Below are 21555 nucleotides of genomic sequence, written 5' to 3'. Positions count from 1 at the left end.
TGTTCATGTATTGGAAACAGCAACAGGGATACAGTTAAACAGGTTAAAGTGACCAGAAACAACTCTGTAAGGTGATTGCTTAGATATGGAGACTCTACAAATGTACAAATCCAGTATCTTTATATTCACCAATAACAAGAATTACTAATAACAACTTGAATACTGGAATAAACCAAAGCAGCTGCTGGTGAGCATATAAAGCAACTGGCAGTATTTTATTGCTTGGGGGGAGAGGAGAGAATCTGTGTGATGTGTTTGTAAAATATATTTACAATTTTAAATTCTAAAAACGTGTTGCAGGGGGTAATGTTTATCATAAAGAAGGCTGAAAACAGCATATTAAATGGGACTTTTGTCCCTTCAAGAAATTGTTGACCGACTTAAAAAGCTCACGTGTGACAGTACAAGTTTACAGGTTTGTGGATCATTAAAGAGCTTTTGTATCAATCTTCCATTGACATAGTTTAAAAAAAGCCATTTTCTTTTAAAACCTCTCTAATTTGTCTGAACTCATTTCAGTTTTACTCATCAGTAATCCTCCTTCAGAGGTTTTATCCCACTAAAAAGGTCTCTGTGTAAAAATCCCCACAGGTTGCCAGACACACCATTAAATATTTCATTGCATAGGGAGTAACATACGCTGTAACAGAATTTACCAAGGTGGGGGAGTAACATTCACCGCATACTGCAGCTTCCTGCAACCATTTTGTTAAAACTTCTACACCATGCACCCTTCTTGCCGGCAGAATAAAGGTCCCCAAAATTACAGATCTAGCCGTTTAACAAGACAACCCAGTGCAGCATACTGCTCTTCCTTGTCTGTCAGACAGTTCCTTTCTAATAAAATGTTTTTAAAAACCATGTAACCTGGACCACTGCTGTTACCAGAGGTTAACTCTGTGCTTTTCCCTCAAACAGCAGCTGCTGCTGAAGGGAGAACAACATTTAAATCATGTTTAAAACATCTCCCCAGTTTCTTACTTGGGGGGGGGAAAAAGGTCCTTATGATTTTTTGTACTGTTGCTAATGTTAGACTGTTCAGAATGGAATGACTTGACTAAATGAAGAATTAAAAATTTTCAAAATTAACCAAGAATTAATATAAGCCTTGAGACAGACAGACTGACCTCCTGTGCTTTTCAGTGCTATATAGCATCTGAGTCTCAATCTCAGAGAAATCTTAGAGGGATTTAGCACCATAATTGTCTTTCATTACTGAATGTCCCACTAAAATGATTTTCTGCTATAATGTATTTGTAGGATCCCGCGTCTCTGCATTAACACTAGCATGTCCACTCTTTTGAAGGAAGGCATTGTTCTGATCGCTCCACTCCCCACTCGCTGAAGTCTGTTGTTCTGAGCTTCCTTTCTGAGATGCCAGCGGGTTTCTGCTAATCACCAGTTCCAGCTTATTGCCAGATTCTGCGATGAGGGGCACAACTAGACAGCAGTCAAAGTCTCTGGTGCGAACGTGGTTTACCTGAACGGTTAGAAAATCGATTTTTGTTACCATTTTTGGAAAAAGAAATGAGATCACAAGGGAAACAGATTTATCCTTGAGACTATGGAACCTGATTAAAACGTTCCAGGTAGAGAATCGTCTACACAAGACTATTTAACCATGGCATCCGGTCTGAAGACACCAGTTAAGTTTTCTACTCACCCTTTCACAGAATGTAAAGGGGGTATATTTACAGTGGTGGCAGCTGTCACAATGCCCACTCCATAAATGACATTTAACAGCGCATTGTTTTTCTGTTTGTCATGGTGTTCATTAATTTAAATACAACAGGTCATATCTAAAATGTCAATTCAGTTCAGGTCTTCTCTGGTTTTAATTAATATATAAAGTTTTTTAATGGGCTAAGTTGACAGAAATTTAGTTTTTCCCGCATGGTCCAACATGGCACTGGGGGAAGTGTGGCGCTCAGTCAGTATTACATTATTACAACTACGGCAAGCAACAATTTGGATTAAGCAGAGAAACAATTCTCAAGTCTGTATCAAGAACAGCAAAAATTACGAATCTGTCTGGAAATGCTGTGGGAAATGCCAACCTTCCAGTGAGCATTTGTATGTCTCCTTTGGAGTTGTGAAACACCTAACATTCTGAAACTATTTGTTTCTTCAAATAGGACTTTACAGAAGAACCTAGCCTTAGTGCCACTGCATAAAAGCCCAAGTCACCATGAAGCGTGGCCTTTTCTTACGGAGGCTCTAAGCGATTTACATGGCCTGTGGCACAGAGCAATTACGATCATTTGTCCTTCTTCCCGTCCTCCTAGACACATCCCTTCCCAGCAGAAATGCAGAACAACAGTACTGCTCATCATTTAAAATACAGTAAGCAATGTCGATAAGGCTGTTCCAAATAAGTGATGAAAACACTTTGTGCAGTTTTCTACGATGACGCCCATGTAGATACCCAAATAGCCTGCAGTGTGGTTACAAATATTTCTACAAAATAATCAGTGTCACGTCCCGTCACGCTAAGCCTGTGTGGTGCCATAAGCATTACCTGTAGAAGTCTGTCGTATGGTTTTAAACCTCCCAGATCGCCAGGGCCAGCTGGTCGAATGTTTTTAACATACACTCCTTTTTCCAATAAACCATCTGAGACACTGAACCCAAAGTCTTCTCCATCAGAGTCCTTGTACAAAGTTACCTGTGGAGGTGATGTAACACTATGAGAAGGGGGAAAAAAAAAAAGTTTGTCCACATTTCTACATGCATTAGACAGGCTTCCTTCCTGGTTTTGGTGCTTTTTTTTTCCACAGTAGAGAGATCACTTACCTACTATTTGGTACTTACAGTAGTAAGAGTTGTTCCCATTTTGACCTTATATTCTCAGAAGCCACCTTATTCTTCAGTAACAAACAGCCCTTTTCACTTCTGCTTGTCAGCTGGAAATTTGTGGTATTTATCCCACCTTTCGTGGTGTCATTTTTTTGAGTCTTAGTTTTTTGTTCCCTGTTCTCTGGTTGCCAGGATCTGAGTACAAGATTAGGTTTAGTTTTGCTTCAGGGATGAAGACCTGGCCTCAACAAAGCAACTGGTGTCATGTCTTCCAAAACTTCCAGAGGGCATCAACACCACCAGCACCGTGAGCCCCAGCCAGCCTGGTTTTGGCCAGGCAATGGTCCACCCTGTAAAGCCTAATCTCAAATGTGCTCAGTGTAAGCGTTGTAATGCAACCTTTTCAGAAAGTACTAAGGCGGCTCCTTCTGAAAGAGCTTGCAGTGGTCTTACATAGCCAAGAGACTGTTGTTCAAAAGCAGGAAATATACAAGTTAATAAAACTATTAGGAGAAGTTTTTTCAGGTGTTCAGAGAACAAGTCCTCACAGGTAGTTTTGTGAATTCAGTTATTGGATAGAAAAAGGTTCAGAAACTTCTTTGTAGGTATGTGGCATGCTTAGGTTTTTATTTCTGTGAGGTTCTTATTTTTTCTTGCTTCTTTCTCATATCAGAAGTGCAGACCTATGCAAGTAAATTGTGTGAGTCAATGGTGTGACATCTGACTGATGCTGGCACAAAATGTTTGCAGATACAGTCACACAGTCAAAATTGTGCTTTCACTGCTATACTTTATATCACTTTGGGTTCAAAATACTGGTTTTATCATACCTCGGCTGATAAAATGACAACATTAAGAGTGCACTGTAATTTTATAATGGCTTGGTACTAGTAATGCTCCATGTGCCGCATCCTCGTGCGTGCCAGCCACGGAGTTCCTTTCTGGTGTTTCTGAATTACAGCATCACTCAAATTGAAGGGGACTTTGGAAAGTCTCTGGTCCAACCTCCTGCCCAAGGCAGGCCATGACCAAATGCAGATCAGGCTGCTGAGGCCTTGGTCAGTATTTCATAGAAGAATGCCAAGGCGCAGCAGTGCTGGGGCACCATGCTGCTTGGTGCTGCCTGCAGAAAGCTTCTGTGATCCTGCCTTAACTGCTGTTGTGAAAAGGTAAGGAAGGACAGAGAAGGTTGTCTCAAAACAGGAGTGAAGGATTTGGTGAGATCAACAAAGAGCACGGGCAGTTGGTTTGAGTTTTTTTTCCTGCTCTCTGCAGTTTTTGTGACTTTACTTGGCTTTAGTGGCATATCAGCAGTGCTTTAACCGGAATTAAAACAGACTCACTAGTAAGTTTGGTAGCTATCCTGGGCAACAGTCGGGAGGAGTAAGATACAAGGCCAGGTGCTGCAGCATTAGCACTGTTTTATCTGCAGACGTGGACAGTGCATCGCTGGGCTGCTGTGACAACGTCTGTCTGTCTCATGCCGTGGGAAGCACAAATGCCCCCAACACAGTATTTGTCCCTTACTTTACACCCGTTCCTCCTCTTCCCTTGTTTTTCTCCCTCTGTACAGTAGAGCAAAGCAGAAAGCCACACCTGAAGTCCCATTAACTAAGCTGAAGGCTTTCTCCCTGCCAGTGACTGATTCTCATATTTGGGCATGAGCTGCCATTGTAAACTCCCAGTGGCTGCTGTGTTTAAGCTCCTTGTCTTCTTTTCTCCCATCTTCCCTCAAAGTAACTTGTGGCTCAACCTGTGTTACTGCCCTCCGTCTCAGTGTGAATTTCAGGAGTCAAAGGGCATTTCAGCTACTGACAAACCTATCTGCAAATTAAAAATAATCCATTTTAGAATGATTTTAATTTGTATCAACAACTGCTGTACCTGAAGGACTCTGGGAAACTTCTAATAATTTGTTATCAACAGAGGCTTTTATGTGTGATATCATAGCATGTCTAACATGGCTTTGATCTGAGGTGTGTTTGAAGCTGCTATGAAAGACTGCCATAAGACTACCTACCATTCTAGCAAGACTGAAAAAGTTAATAAAGGAGGGAAATAAATTTTATTGACAGATTTGTGTGTATTGCCTGGCAAGAATGAAAAATAATTAGCACAGGACCAAGACACAAATTATCTTCAAATGAGATAACTTTTTTCCCACACCATCACAAAGGATAGGAGTGCTTCATGTTAACTGCTTCTTAAAGAAGCCTTGAAAAGTAAAGGTAAAAATGTGATACAGTGCCTAAGAGGAGAAGACTGGCTTAAAATACTATGCATTGTTCTAGCACAGATGGCACAATTTTTAAAAGGAACATTCCCTTTCCACTTACTCTTTTTCTTTCCCCCTTCCTCTTCCTTCAGGCACTGGAGTTACATGGAGCTGGATCCAACCTCAGGTGAACTACAAAGACATACGGAACGGGACTCTCTGAAGTCATCTAGACTGTATGCTTGCCCTAAGGCAGAATCAGCTGCATCTAACCCATTTCTGGGATACATTTATCTGTCCTGCTTTTTAAAATCTCCAGTGATGGAGACTCCACAGTCTATTAAAGTAATCCCTTCCAGTGCTTCAAATGTTTTCCTTGGGTCTAAACTAAATCGCCCTTGCTGAGAGTTAAGCCTGCTGCTATCCACAGAGAACAAGATCACTTTATTCTCTCCTTCTCTGCAGCAATGTGAAACAAGGCTTGTTTTTCTCTGGACGCTGTTCAGTAGGTTAACATCCTTCTTTAATTTTCAGAACCCAAACTGGACAGTCTATTACAGTCAAGACTTTATCAAAGCCTAGCTAGAGTGGGGAATAATTCTACATGTACTACAGACAGTGGTCCCATTTGTATGGTCTAGGACAGTGTTGCTTTCTTCCTATTTTTAGTGAGTGGTCTATTAGCAAACAAAATACACAAAAATTCTGTTCTACACGTCTATAGGAAGTGCCAGTCCACATTAGCTCACCTTATCTTGTATCTTGTCTGTAATAATGCCCAGGGAATGCACATGCTACTTCACACCCAGCTTGTGAGTCAAAAAATGGAGCATTGCAAATGGTAAGGGACACAAAAGAAGAGATTTACCGTAGAGGTGAGAAACTGCATTCACAAGACAGTGGGAAGTACTGTAATAGTGGGGCATGGAGGGAAGCAGAACTTGAGAATGATCGTCCAAAGTCTTTTCTTGTTCCCCTAGTTGTTCAGGTTGGACTTTCCTGATCTATATGGACTAGACATTCTGGAAGGGAACTGTCACTACCCTGCCATCAGAACTTGTATATAAATATGTATAAAAATATTTTCTCATTTCTCTGGTTCTTCTGATCTACATAGCATAGAAGATTTTAAAAAACTGTTTTCCTTATGGCTGTCTTCTCGTGACTTTTGGTTTATTTAACAGAAGCTTGGAAATTAAAGCAACTGATACTTATTCACTTAAGAGATGAGGCTGCGATTTAACTTTGTTGCGGGTTTGACAGCTGTCACATTTTTTAGGTACAAGTCATCTGCAGAGAAATTTCTTTTGTATTATAGGTTATAATTCAGGGGCTACTTCTTTTTAGGGCAGCATACATTCTTCAAAGGGAATCTCAGAGTAAAAACCCTGCTCTCTGAAATACCCAGATTTTTGTTTAATAACGGGTATGGGCAAAGCCTTACCACATAGTTTTCTCATCTTCACTTGCCAGTAGCCCTGTCTGACGGGTACGAGATTGCAGGCAATTCATGCAATACCTAAATCATGCTGTTCTATCTGCACTTCTGATCACAACCGTTTGGAAGGTTTGATCTCAATAGCAAAATCGCCATTATGGGCAATTTGTTAGACTTTTAAATTTACATCAGGAGCTGAAGGGAAAAAGAAAGCTGAAATAGAAATTTAATTCCTATTTCATGAGCAATTAAATAGTTAGAAATTTTAAACAGGCTTACAAGTTTTGAGCCTGTTTCTATGCCTCTCCTCCCACTCAAATCTATGGAAAATCTTAATTTAAATTCATACATCTTGCAAAGATCAGCTACTGTGGTATTTTAACCGACTGTAATTTTAGGCTAATGACTACTTGCAATAATAATATTGAAAAATTATCTGATGTCTAGTGCATATTTTTGCTCTCAGAGGAATGTCTGCTATTTTAGAAAAATATTAATCTATATGCTTACCTAAGTAGATAAAATCAATTAAAGGCATTAATTAAATTTGGGTACAGATATAGCAATATGCTATCCAGTTATATTAAATGTTACTTATTAAACCATCAGGAACAAATGTTTGAAGAGATTCCTACGACACTTATCTCAATTGTAGCTTCCTCAGGATGAAGACAGTTCAAGTACGTGTTTGGTGAATGTAATGCAGTGAAGTAAGAAAGAGCAGTGAAGAATTCAGGTTAACTTGCTGCAAAGTTTGCAGCATTCAACAAAATAATCCTCAGGGCTGTGTTACCTTTCTGACAGGTGTATATCTGAGAAGGACAAGCTACTAATGTCATCTGCTCACCATGCCGTTCTGTTAGACTTACTCATCTGTGTTTGTAGCCCGAGCATTTTTTGTCCAGTCTTTCTCTTACCCTATAGAGATTCTTTGGTAGAATCATATGTTCTTTCTCTCTTACAATCAGATTATGAAAAACCAGTGGAACATTGACCTTAGCTGGCCCATTTTCTGCCATCAAACTTAAGGTCTGAACCCTGATCTATAGGGTACATAGGCCCCGACTCAACAGGCATGCAGACTCATCGCACCGAGGCAGTGAATAGGCACCCAACCTGTCCTGCTGAAGAAACTGGGAAAGCTCAGCAGCATGCAGTCAAGTACGTGCTTGAAAGTCTTGCTGAAGTAAATCTTAGGCAAGCTATGCCTTAGCTTGTATTTCAGAGACTGTTTATACCATCACAGTTTTCCAAACCAGTTCTTATTTCACTGGTTGTCCCGTCAGTGGCCCAGCTGATGAAGACATTTGCCCGCAGAGGGCAGAGCACATTTGCCAGTAAGGCCTGTTACGAAAAATATTAAATCAAGGCATTTCTCTGACAGTGAAGTGAAGTCATACCTGTGGCATTGCAGCTCTTCTGGAAAACTACCATTGGACAAGCTGTCCATGAGAAATAGCAACTGAACAGCTTATGAGTGTTAAACTGGAGGTCTAATACAAAAATGAAGGAGGAGAGAGAGGCGCACTGCTCCACAAGAACCACTAAGAAAACTAACAAGTAAGAACTTGCTGAGATGGGCATGAATACAAAAGCAGCCCATGATGCTTGGGTTAACCTGCAGGTGTCATCATAGAGGTACAAGAACACGTCGGTGAATCAGACCGTAAGATCCAGTCAATGGTTTCTATTTTTCTTAAACGACTGTAAGGATTTGCATAATCCTTAGTGCATGTTCAACTTTCAGATTCTTCAAAAGGAAATGACTCTTTTCTGGATGTCAGAACAGACAGTATAAGCAAACTCAACATCACTTCAGCAGACAACGCAAAAGTGGGTATGCTATCTGAACAAAAACTGGAAATTACTAAAATGGAAGGTCATAGCAATCTTAAAAAAAACAGACAACTAAAGAGACAGAAAGCTCAAGGACAGGGTATTTTTTACTGCCCAGGACTCTTAAGAGCTAGCAGCTATCACAGAATACTGACTCATTAATAGAAATCTGACGACTCCTTTCTAGGAAAGGATTTATTTTATTAATCATGAAAGGCTAGTTTTACAATCCATAGGAGAAAACTGTGCCTTTGCTGAATGTGAGGACACCATGCAGTGCCTACTGCCATAGTTTTGTTTTATATCTCACATTTACTTGCCACTCAGGAAAACCGAGTGCAGTAACTAACTCATTAATCACGTCACGTCAAGCTGGAAATATGAACAGCTTAAAACTATCAAAACACATCCTACTGATTGTTTACATTGGCAATGGATTGATTTTCCAGATACAAGATCCACACTCTACTGCCTTCTACAAACATTCATTTAGCCCACACTCAGTAAGTCCTTACCTCACTGAATTAAAACTGTATGAACTACAAACTAAACTCAGTCAAACCTACAGAGACTAGAAACCAAACCAACTCTCCTGAGAATGACAACACGTGACCTCTTAGTGACAATTCTCCGCTCTTCTGCCTCCTCTCCGGGAAGATCTCAAACCTTTAAGAGGATGATGGGTACAGGAGATGGGAGGCTCATTCCCATCAATCAGAACAGCATTATAATATGCCCCAAAGTTCTGGAAACCGGTTGCTATTATTGCCTCACTGGACTTGAGACTTAAGCTGGTAGGGTGTTTGCTCTGCCTGTCTGAAGATACTTTATCCAGTACTTCCTTGGCGTGCAGAGCCACCTTCGTATCACCAGGTGATTTCAACAGTCTTGAGCAGTGAAAAATTGCATAGACTGAGGATTACTTACCCTTTTTAGAGCAAAGGAATTAAAAGAGAAGAGAAGCAATAGCTAATTTGAAATAACATTCTCTATTATGTACATCGAGTCTCAAGTATTTGATTCAAAATGAGTGTTAATTTAAAAAAGGACCAATGGGAAGCCCAAACCCTCCTGAGTAATTTCCTAAAGAAATATATTTTCTAGAAACTAAACTTTGCTTTTTTAATGAACACATTTTGCAGAGATGAGTTATTGGTATTGTCAATTCAAATTACCAGTGGAACCTCCCTGCAAAAGAGCAGTCCCTTTTGAGGATTTATTGTAAAACAAAATGGTAGACAAAGATGCATCTTATTGGTTTGTTTCCCCCACAAGAATATATCATTAATGTGTTTGTAAGAACTAATATGCATGGCCCCCAAATTACATCTGTGGAGTCATTATAAAAAGTGCTTACTCTGTTGCCATATAATTAGATTCACTATGCTGAATATATTATACCAAAGCTGTCAGAAAAAAAATTACAGACCTTGTGTAACTCCACAGGAGTTGGTGACATGATTTCTTTCATTTCTTGCTTAATTTTTCTCAGAACCATGGACTTTCTCCCCACATCCGATGGCAATGTGTTGCTACGAGTAGCTTGACTGTAATGTGGCCGTACAGTACTTCTTTCCTGGAAGCTGGCTTGTCTTCCCAGCTGATTACGAGGTTGTGGGTTTTCATGATTCAAACTCATTGTACTTCCTGACATAATTGTGGCCTAGAGCATTAAGGAACAGGTTAATTTTTTAACACGGAACGTGGGTTAAGTAAGTGGTTAATTCATAGCAGTAGGAAAAACATTTCTACTCTTTGTTAAAACACAATCACTCAGGGCACAGCAAAAGGCAAGAGGGTAGATGTTCAATCTGCTTGCAAGTCACTATAAAATAAAGGACCACAACAAAACACAACAACAATAACAGAACCCTATGGGCAAAAGTTTTCAGACAGCACTTCAAACTAAAATACTGAGCACTAGAATGGCTATGCTTGTAAGTTAGTCCCCTGGCAGACTGAAGAGTGTGTAGTATCATGGGTTATTTTAAAAATATTTTACATGTAAATAAAATGACATTTAAGTTGCGGCATAATTGCATTTGTTGGAACTGGAGCTATAGGAATGCATTTACAATTCAGATGGTGCGTGCCAGGTAAAAAAATGTGAGTCACCAGAATACGTAGGCAGCTCTAGGGTCAGCACTGGCAGAGAGCGCGCCCAGATACCACCCCAGGCTGGGGAAAGCTCAGTGCAGGTAAGCTTGCTGCCTGGAGAGAAACTTTGCATAACACGCATATTGCAAGAGTAACTGCCTTAGCTTAGCACCAATACTTCAGAGGTACAAGCCCCTGCCTCACTGCTGTTCTTAATCTCAGTAAAAGCTAGCCTTTTATGTTAGATGCAAGAATACAGGGAGGGTGAAATCCTGAAAGAGGATGACGGAGTCATCTTGTCCACTGGATGGAACAGACTGACATGAAAAGCCCCCGTGCACAGCGCGGAGCCTCCCCCCTTGTGAAAAGCTTTCTGCTTCGGGGAACAGGAGGCAAACGCGCTTCGGTGCAGCCACCCTAGAGAGGTGCCACGGCTGGGATAGGGTACGCTGAATTTCCTATTTATTCTCCCCGGTGCTGACGAACAAGTGAAAAGGGAAATTAAAAGGCCATAACCTGAACTCTGACTGGGAGAGGATGCAAGCAGCCTGCCTCAAAACGAGAAATTAAAATGAAGGGGGAAAAAATAAGGGGAAAACGGGCAAATAAGCGTTCGCTTCTGACTCTGGTGAGCATGTCTGTCACTCTTCTTTCTCCCAGCTCCAGCAGTACTTTCACTACGAGATAATATATTGTAGCCTCAACAGCCTCTCTTGTGCTCAGTAATGACTGATATTACTGCCTGATGGAGCAAAAGCATCCAGAGCACTTGGCAAACAACAGTTTTCTTTGCTCTTTGGCTGAAGACCTTGAAATGAAAAACGATAAGGAGTCCTTGACTACGCAATGGCACTTCATAAAATAGAGGCATCGCCATTCTCAGCATCCTGACATACTGAATGAGTCTTGCTTTCGTTTCAGAGCTGTGGGTTGTGCAACGAGGAGATGCTATAAAGGATACAGCATCTACAGTTCTGAATTTCACTTTTGTGAAAGGCTGAGGAAAATTCAACGTGTTGAAGTAACTGAATTCTGGTCAGCATGAACGATCTATTTCCATTTCAGAATTATCCATTTCCATATCCTTTCATTGTGCTCTGAATATTGAAAATTGCAAGAGAAGCCTGCGGTACTGAACCATATCTAACTATGGAATTAAACCAGTATAACATTTTCTCCTGCATTTCTCTGGTTTGCAATAACAAATACATGAGAATCACATTTTGCTACCCATACATGCAATACAAAAGCCATAAATCTGAGGAAGTAAATTAATCTGAACTGAAAAACTTTCACCCAGTTATGCCATTCACATTCCTCCTGGCTGCTAAAGGACTTTATATAACATAAAAATGAAAATGAGATTCTGCCAGTTTCGCAGCTCCAGGAATTTAAAAGAACATAAAAGAAAATATTTTAGGACCTTTCATTCCATAGCTTTAAGTGGCAGTATAATCTTAATTGTTCTGATTAGACAACTTAGAGAAAAGGTGATTAGAAAAATAAAGACTGAAAGTTACTCTGTCTCTGTTCCCTTCTGCCTGTACCCCCCCTTCCCTCCTCCCAGAATCTAACACAAAGCATGGTTAGATTTGCAATTAACTTCAGGATGAAATGTGAAAATTTGTTACATAGGGAAGAAATTGCTGTATAACGAACATTTCTCACATTGGCAGCTTTTTTGCAGAGTGGTAAGATTATAGGTAAACATTTTGAAAAGCTGATTTTCTTTTATGTTCATCTTAATCAAATTAAGTTTCAATTTAAAAGACAACCTACAACATGCTAAGAAAAGCTGCATAAAGCGTCTGTCAGAGAATGGGATGCACTGCTGCAGGAGGGTTATGCCCACTTCAGAAGTTCTGCGCCATTTGCTGCCTGTGCAAACAGCACCAATGGTTATGCACAGCAGAAGCTGCAAGTCAAAAGCTCTGGGGTGAACATGTTTATAGAATTTTGGTTGCATTGTACAAAAGAAAACAGCTCTGGTTAGGGGCGGGGAGGCAGCTGCACAAGCAAAAATATAAAGGTAAAGGGTAGGTACCAAGAGAGTCATGTTTCTCAAACACAGACGCCTGTCAGCCTTGTCCTGTGGAGAGGGGTTAAAGCTTTTAAATGAATTGGTGTGATTAGTGCAACTTAAAAGAAAAAAAGGAGAAAATAAAATGAATGTAAACCAAACCAAAATCATTATATTTCTCTATAATTGGAAAGAAAGGTTAAGATTGTTCTACCTCTAGTTCCCTCAGAATTCCTGACTGGCCACAGGTCTCTAAATCCTCCAGAGCCTGAGACCAGAAATTTTCCTCCTGGTCAGCCTCGGTGTTATCATGGGTACCTGCGAAGCTAGATTTACAATGAGAGGTTAAAAAACACGTGGACTTTTTTCCCCTCGAAAAATATATTTTACACATGTGCCTTGCCACAGTTTGCGACTTGAATGACAGAACGTTACGGTAGGTAGGCAGGAGAGTGAGGAAGAGCTGCTGATCAGGAGAGGCTGGATGGACATGCAGAGCACATGACAGACAAGTCTTCTCATAGCCTGGCAGTCGCTAGCAGCTGGCAGGATCTGAGTAGCGAGTTATTCAGTAAGGATTCTGAGAACAATTCAATACACATTTTTACTGGATTGAAACTGGGACGTCCCTATGAAAATTAATGAACAACCAGTAGCTGTATGCAGAGCTGCACCGTGCAACAAGTATTTGCAATAAAACCTTTCAACCTCACAGACTTCTCCCAGGGAATACGAAAAGAGCCCTCATTTTTGCAAACAGCATTTTGCAGAAGAGGGATGGTGGTGTTTTTTACCTGATTCCTTCAGCCTAAGCTGCATTTATCAGTATCAGTTTAAGCCCACCTGACTGCCATCATATAAACTGCTCCAGTCATTTCATACACAAACACAGAGAAACTTTCAGGGATGCAACTGTCTTGCATGGAGACTCGGGTCTCTGGTGCTCCATAAATGCATCGAAACCTTATTACTAGCACTCTGGAGCAAGACGCTGATGACAGTGATGCTTAGGGAAGTTGCCCAGCAAGAAAGGTCTGATAAAAAACGCCAACTCTGGACTGCAGCAACACAGCCCAAAGCAACACCATTCCAGTGTATGTGTGCGTGGGGAGGAAGCAGGAGATTTCTGCTGTCTTAGCAAGGGGAATCAGCTCAATGAAGATTCACAAGCGTCAGAGCTGCTGCACGGGAGGGAGCTGATTATGTGAAAGACACAGGGGAACGATGAGGAAGGAAAGGATGAGAATTTGCCCTTTTGGTGGCAGCAAGCTGTTACTTTGGAGCAGCTGTCCACCGACTGCAGCTAGTGGTGCTTAACAGCACATAAACAGAGCAAACACTATTATGGAAGCATCTGAGGCCTTGCTTGACAAACAATGTATTACTGAGAATAGCGTTAATGTAACACTGTTAACAGAATAGCTTTTAAATAGGAGAATTGCCCAGCACAACGGACGACAGCTTGAATGCTTCACACACATGATACTCTGCCTCAGAGATGCTTTCTTACAGTTACGATCAGTCAAGCAGACAATGGTCAGCCATTTCAATCTCTTATTGCAATGATTCTCCATCTAGCATCAGTGTCTCTTCTAAGATATTGCAATAGATACAGCAATGGTGAGAATACCTACTCAGATCACAGATGCAATTCCTCCCAGGCAAGATAAGAAAGTATTTAAAACATGATTTTAGAAAGATCCTTGACTTCTTTTCAATAAACCTAAATAGTTGTTTTAATAGCCAACAGTGAACATAGACTAATTCATCCATTAAAATACCTTTCTTTATATTCCATACCAATATTATAATATAAAATAGGACTTGAGTTAATGAACATGATTATTTGAGGCAATCGTCTGTGATGGGAAACACTGGATTTCCTAGGACTGGAGATCCATTTCTGCTCTGACTTCTGTGAAATCTGACATCATGATGCCTATATGTCTGGACATCTTTTTAGCTGAAGCAATTCCTTTTTCTGCCCTCACCTTCTCTTTTGCCTTTTCTCTGAGTCTTGTCTCCTGGTGTGTGAAACGCTCAACTTCTGCATCTCCATTACAGCCACGTGAATAAACTGGTTTGTAGCTGAGCTACTGCACCAGAAAAAAAGACGTACCAAAATAATTTCTCGCTTAGATGGCTTTTTTTTCTGAAACCTGAGAGATTGATTTTATGTCATGTGAAATATTGTTTGACCTATAATGAATATATTTGGTTTTCTGATGCTTATTCAAAGAGCCATCAGAAATTTAGATGCATACAAATGCTGAAGGAGAGGTAGTGGGACAGATACGAAAACACAGGTGCCTATTACTTGATTCTTATTGCCATATGAGAGACAAAATCTTTTTTTTTTTTTTTAAATTCAGGAGGTGATAGGATGTTCTAGGATCTAGCAGACTCATTCCTGTACATATTGTTTTAATGTGCAAAAAATTTTCCCTGGAGTAGGAACCATAACAGACTTGTCACACCTGCCAGTGATAGGTAGACACCAAGCTACAGAGCGATTTAAACTCTGGTTTCATTCACTTGCCAACTGAAATTTCATTGTCACTCAACACGTATTAATGACATGTTTTCTGCTTTTACCTTGTTTTTCTCCTTTTTCTCATTTCAACTGTTTTTCCTTCCTTCCCTCTTCCCCCCGCCCCTCCCACCCCCACCTCAGCCCAGCCGGATCTCACTCCTGTGCACTCGTCGTTCTCCTACCTGGAAGTGTTCCACTCTTCCAGCTGTCCCCCACCTTTCCTTTGCCCACCAGAGGCACCCTTCCACATCTTGCCCTCTTTCTTCATGCTCCTGATGTCTCCCCCTGCTCTTTCTACAGAAGTTTGCTTTAACTGGTTTTCTCGGTTCTCTCCCAATGTCTCTGTCTCCTTCTGTTGCCACATATTCTTGGAAGCTGTGCTACACAAAATAAAGGTAAGAAAAAATTACTTTTTAGTGTTAGAGAAGGTGGTAAGTTGCTTAGGTAGAGGCAGAGAAGAGGTGGTTTTCTGGGGATCCCTGTAACAGACTGGAAGAACAGACATGCCCTTCTCAAATACGCCAGCACTTGGTATAGGAACACCATCAGGTGGGGCATAATCCATTTTACAGACATGGGGTTAAAATAGTTGTTATTTTAATTTGTGCCACGTATCTCAGGTTTAAGTCACATTGACAAGTAGAACAAGACTCTTTACTGTGCATACTTTCTGTTGAATGGTGCTTTAAAATTGTAGCAGAATACATGCTTTTCATTTAGAAGATTCTGTATTTTACAATCCAGCTTCCCGGTTCACTGCTTATCAACTTTTTCAGCTTATTAGTTATGTAACTGTGTCCTGGTTTTGGCTGGAATGAAGTTAATTTTCTTCCTAGCAGCTGGTATAGTGCTGTGTTTTGGATTTAGGATGAGAATAAAGTTGATAACACACTGATGTTTCAGTTGTTGCTAAGCAGTGTTTATATTAAGTCAAGGATTTTTCAGCTTCTCACACTGCCCTGCCAGCGGAGGCTGGGGGTGCACAAGAAGTGGGGAGGGGACACAGCTGGCCCAAACGAGCCAAAGGGATATTCCAGACCATATGACATCACGCCCAGTATATAAACTGGGGAAGTTGGCTGGGGGACACTGCGGCTCGGGGATTGGCTGGGCACTGGTCAGCGAGTGGCGAGTAACTGCATTGTGCATCACTTGTTTTGTATATTCTATTATTATTATGTTCCCATCCTTTTCTGTCCTGTTAAACTGTCTTTATCTCAGCCCACGAGTTTTACTTATTTTTCCAATTCTCTCCCCCATCGCACTGGGGGTGGAGGGTGAGCGAGTGACTGGATGGTGCTTAGATGCCGGCTGGGGATAAACCACAACAAGCTGCAAAACAGTAGGTGTTCTGGAATCTATGGCTGCATCTCATCTGAGAAACAAAATACGGGCTTTAACTGTGGTAAAGATGCTGCTATGAAATGAAGGGAATTAACTTACCAAGAATGGGACATATGAAGAAAACTATGGTCACTTCCCTTACTAAATATTGTCCACTGACTAGCCTATGAAAACTTCCAGTATGCTTCTGGCCAGTAGGGACCAAAGGAGCTGGATATGGACTAGGAGTTCATACTTGCCCAGATCTTTGCTATCATCTTGCCAGACTTGTCTCCAGACAAAATGCCACTGGGCAATCTGCTGTATCAGAGGATTTGTCATTCAGATTCTGAAAAGCAGCATTGGCATCTAAGCTTTCCCTTGATTTGTATTTCAAAGGTAACAGACTGGATCTTATGGATTTACTTATGCAGTATGTGTATACAGGGACCAGAAAGGTTTTCTTTAGTACTAAACTTGAATTTCTCACAAGAAAGTGTATTTCTGATGAAGGACATGCGTGCCTGCAAGCCCTGAGGATGGGTACAAAGAGCACAGAAATCTTTCTAACTGTGATGTCTGCCTTCCCTTGTCTGAGGAAGAACTGATCTTTGGCAGGAATCACCCAAGTCTCTGCAGTGGTTCCACTGCTGGATCATCCTTAGAATACAGAATAAAAGACTTTTGGGTCTTTCACTGTCTCCAAGCACTGTCAGCTAAGCATTTTTCCCTCAGGAAGTTCTTTTGTCTGCAGAGAAATTCATTGAAAAGGAGATTTAATTCTCAGAGGAAGAGGAATGAATGCATGGCAAACTACCATAGCTTTGGACACGACATTTCTACCTGGATCACTCTGTTCTCCTACTGAATCACTGCAGATGTCTCAAGCATTTATGGAAGACAACTGTAATTTCTGCTTCTTTGCCCAAACCAAAAAGAGTAATTTTCATGGAAGACAAAAGATTAACATGCCAGTTGTCTTTAGCCACTTTATTTGTAGGTTTATTTCTGTGGAGTAGAAAACAGGAGTTTTTTTCTGAAGCTTACCCAGGGGAATGCCCTAATTTTTTTGTTTGTTTATTCTTAATAATAAATGCTGTGGGTTTTTTGTCTGAAGTAACTCAAAATAAATATATATGTCTTGGTTTTGGCATCATAATCTTCCATAAATGTCACTAATCTACCCTAATAGGTTTCACGAAGTATAAATACTATATCTCATATTTATAGGAAGAGCTGTTGCAGCTGCATTGGAAAAACATAATTTCATTCCAGACAGTAACTGTCCATTTTTGAGGCACTGCTGCAGCTGCAAATCAGAAACCCAGAAACTCATATGGGAACTTACCTGCTTGCTGGAGGTCGGTCCCATTCGTCATCACTCAGCCCTGTATCGTGAAATGGGTGGTTTCGTGGTTTGCTTGGAGGGGACAAACTAGTCTGTTTGGGACTCCTCCATTCATAGGTATTGAAGTTGTATCCCGAAGCCTGATAGCTGTGTCCTAAAAAGAAAAATTATATATTTACAGCACTGTGTATGTTGTAATGACAGAAAAGCACATTTCTGAAGCTGGGTTCTCTAGAACTTGGCTGTGGACTCATGATTGCTACCTTTTTTCACAGTAGTAGTCAGATTATTGATGACCTAAATTATACCTGGAATTAGGTATGCTTTAGAGCTTCTCCTGTCAAAGTCCATTGAAAGCAAAATCTTAAATATATTTAACACTGTTCTCCTACTGTTTATGTCTCAGCTGCTTCTAATGTTTAGTTCTAGACACCTTCACAATTTAATCACTGTCCAATTTGACACCACACATTGAACACTAGTGAATAAATTATGTTATGGATGCGTTAAATATGTGCCAATATGCGACACGCACAAAATTAAACCTAAGCTATTAAGAAAACTGCACTTCCGACCTCTTGAAAAAAGAGTTTTCAAGGATGCATTAAAAAACCCCATCAACTTGACTTTTCAGATGACTAGCAAGCAAGTTTTTTCTTTCTCCTGGTAACTTTCTCAAATTTGGAAGCAATGCAGCCAAAAATTAGTGACATATTAGTGTCAATTATGCACAATACTACCGATCTACAGAACGGCTACCTAGATGCAAAAGTTGGCACGGTACAGAGGCTCTCGAGTGAGCATTAACTGGGGGAATGCCAGAAGAGGAAGGAGGGTGGCTGTCTCTTTCTCGGCACCACCGAGGCAAGGACTCATCAATACAAAGGTGACCCTGTGCTGTCACAGCCCTGCACGGCCCCGCAGAAAGGCCAGTATGGGAATCTCCGTACCCGTGGCCCTTGGTGGAAGGGGGACTGGCACTCAGCAGAGCTCCTGCTTTCTGCTAGGGCTCCGAGAGCTGACGAACGCCGGTCTCACGATGGGCACACGTGCCCAGGACCAATATATGCCCTTGGAAAGCTCACCTTGCAGAAAGTGATTTCTCTATCAGCTATTTCCAAATATCTCAGGGCTGCCTAAGTGGCATCAGATAGCCTTTATATCTGAAGAGTTTATTTCTGGGTGCTTTTATCATACAAGCAATGCTGATATTAGTTCAACAGTATTTCTTTAACTGAATTACGTGTAATTTGAATTCCAAGTAGGAACCAGACAGTCTGGCTTCCAAGTGATGTATCAAGAACAACACGTGGATCGACTTGTCACAGTCTGATGCTGATCTGGTAAGCAAAATCCATTATGGTAGAGCTGCTATATATATATATTTCATCTTGACACATTCCTTTTCTAGCTCTACAGTTGGTGTTTTCTGATGTGCATATTGGATTAGGAAGTTCTATTTTGTTGATGACTAACAAATATCACTGCTGTCACCTCTCAAAAGAGGGCAATTTGCTTCCATAAATCAGTTTAGACCTGTCTCCCTCAAATCGCACGTAACTAGAGAGTCGTGTGCATTTTCCAGCTAATTGGCAGCCATTAACATACTCCCAGATTCTAGAAAGGGTTTTGGTTGTGAAAATGTGACTGCTGTGTGGGGAAGGCTCCGGATTAGTAAGGCAGACACATTAGACAAAGGTGCAAAATAGGGTATTAATTCAAGGAGAGAAAAGACTGCTCACCAGCATTAAATTAGTAACTAATAGGATAAAGCATTATCTGGTGCTCCAGAAACATTCCCCAAACTCCTCAATTTGCTTGGCCTGTGCTTATGCCAAGAAAGGTTTGGAGATAAGCCAAACTCCACTTGACAGGTCAAGACAGAATGAACTTTAATAGAAATCTGGGTCACATTAGTACCACAGCAAGGGATAAGGCACAAATCTGATTACACTCAGGCTGTTTAGCACAAGTGCCATGTATCCAGCCAAGTCTGGGCTGATTTCTTCAAGGCAGTTAGAAAAAAAGTCTGCTTTGAGATACTGGTTTAGTTTTGGTGTAGCATTTGAATCATCAGGACTTTGGAAAGCAGTCTGGGCCTCAGTCCTTTCCACAGCAGAACGATTTGCTCCAAATATCATCAATTCATCCAGGAAATGAGAACTATAATTTTGGCACTTTTTCAGCAATATTTCTCCTTAGAACTTAAAAATATCAGAAGAAAATATAACATGATTTATTTTGATAAACTGACCAAACCAGTTAAAAACAGAAAAGGGGACAAATTCATCCCAACTTTAACTTCAGTGAAATACAAATTATACAGAGGGAATATAGACCAATACATTCAGTACTAAATAAAATGTTATATGTAGCAGTAAATTAGAAGTAAAATGTAGAAAATGGGAGTTACAATTAAATGTGTTGAGACTGTCTTGTTTAAAGTAAGTTGACACCAAACATATGCAGTAAGGCTAAGAAATACTTAAAAATTAAAGAACAGAAGAAGTGGCCACTAGTAGTGACATCAGCTACTTCTTGATCTGAAGTAGCTCAGCACGTTTCAAAGGAAACGTTCTGCTTTCCAGAAGAAAGCGCCAGTGTTATCACTGAGCAGGCACATTAGAGAATAGCAATGAAAGTAATCAGCACAGAACTTCAGTCTAGATGGGAAATCTGCTGGGCAGAGCTCAGTTTCAGTTCTCTGTGAGAGTACAAAACAGCTGTCCATGAGCTACTACCCATGCTCCTGGAAAGCAATAGAAAGAAACAGAGAAATAAAATTGAAAGAATGTGTGTAATCAGAGCAAGAAAAAATTATTTGAGGTAAAGATCTACCTGTCCAAATACCTGCCAGGTAGTGGGAATACCTGCTTTACTATGGAAATAAACATTTTAAAGAGAGTTAAATAATACACTGAAGCTGTGCAGAAGTTATTTTTCTTGTTATCTACAACACTACAAGATGTCCATATCCCCAACTGCCTAATAAATGTCTTAGAAATTAAAATGAGATTATCTGAAAATCTTATATAAAACAATAGCCAACCAGAAGTACAAAATTTAGTGTTAAGGAAAATCATGTCTTTATATAGAATGATTGTTTTTGAGAGCTGAAAGTTAGATGTTAATCCTGCAGGAATGAGGAAGAAGCAAATTATTTACAAATCATAAGCAATGCCTAACGTTCCTGCTTCAGCAGTTTATAATAAATCTGTTGTCAGTCAAAAATTACTGCACATGGACATCAAATTCCTGAAAATCTTCAGTGTGTTCTGTGTCTTGCATTTATCTGTATTTGAAGGATAAACTCATTTAGTTGCAGATGAGCTATGGACCTGGCTATTCAGATGTCAGTAGAGCTAACAAAAGCCTGTTAATATATTGATAAATGCTTCATAACACATCACATTGTCATGAAAAAATGAATCTGAGGCCAGCCAAGTGTAAGAAATCATGCTGCCTAGTGAGGTGTGTGGTCATAATCAGACACCGGCACATTACAAAGCACAGGGTTTAAAGTTGGTACAGATAAAGTTCTCTTTAAGGCAAAGGAAGGTCAACCATGAAGGTGATGATTTCTACTTTAAATGTTGATTGCATTCTTGATAGTACCTTGATTTCCAAAGCTGGTATCAATACCAGAGCCATCCCATGACTCTACCACGCTGTCAACACTTGGGACTGTAGTGGAATAGATGTCTGAGAGTTTGCCAGATTTCTGTGCAGCAGAGGTTTCATCTTCAGCATCACTCAGTTCACTTATGTGACCCACAGGGACAGAAAATTTCTTGGGACTGGTAGCTGAATAGGATTATAAAAAAAAATGGGGTGGTGGTCATTGCTTTACTGCAGTTCTAAGAATATGCTTTTTACTACTGACACGACGTTTTTTCCAGGGATGGCCTAAATGCTTGTTAATCTGTAACAACACATGCATTAAAGACCA

General features: G+C 40.4%; 1 protein-coding gene across 1 annotated transcript in view; it reads right to left on the bottom strand.

Annotated features, from left to right (window-relative positions):
* Positions 1-124: 124 nt before the first annotated feature.
* GRIP1 (glutamate receptor interacting protein 1) overlaps positions 125-21555 on the bottom strand; it is a 228559-nt gene continuing 207128 nt past the window's right edge. Inside the window, exons 19-25 of the mRNA XM_075057889.1 lie at positions 21222-21410; positions 17607-17760; positions 15118-15315; positions 12617-12728; positions 9715-9948; positions 2519-2665; positions 125-1480 (exon numbers count right to left, since the gene is read on the bottom strand). Coding sequence (XP_074913990.1) covers positions 1244-1480; positions 2519-2665; positions 9715-9948; positions 12617-12728; positions 15118-15315; positions 17607-17760; positions 21222-21410 — 1271 coding nt within the window. The 3' untranslated portion in view covers positions 125-1243. The remainder of the gene's footprint in view (positions 1481-2518; positions 2666-9714; positions 9949-12616; positions 12729-15117; positions 15316-17606; positions 17761-21221; positions 21411-21555) is intronic.

Source organism: Buteo buteo, chromosome 26, assembly GCF_964188355.1.
Source record: "Buteo buteo chromosome 26, bButBut1.hap1.1, whole genome shotgun sequence".
NCBI lineage: Eukaryota > Metazoa > Chordata > Aves > Accipitriformes > Accipitridae > Buteo > Buteo buteo.
The sequence above is the reverse complement of the archived record's forward strand: the minus strand, read 5'-3'. Positions and strand labels throughout refer to the sequence as shown.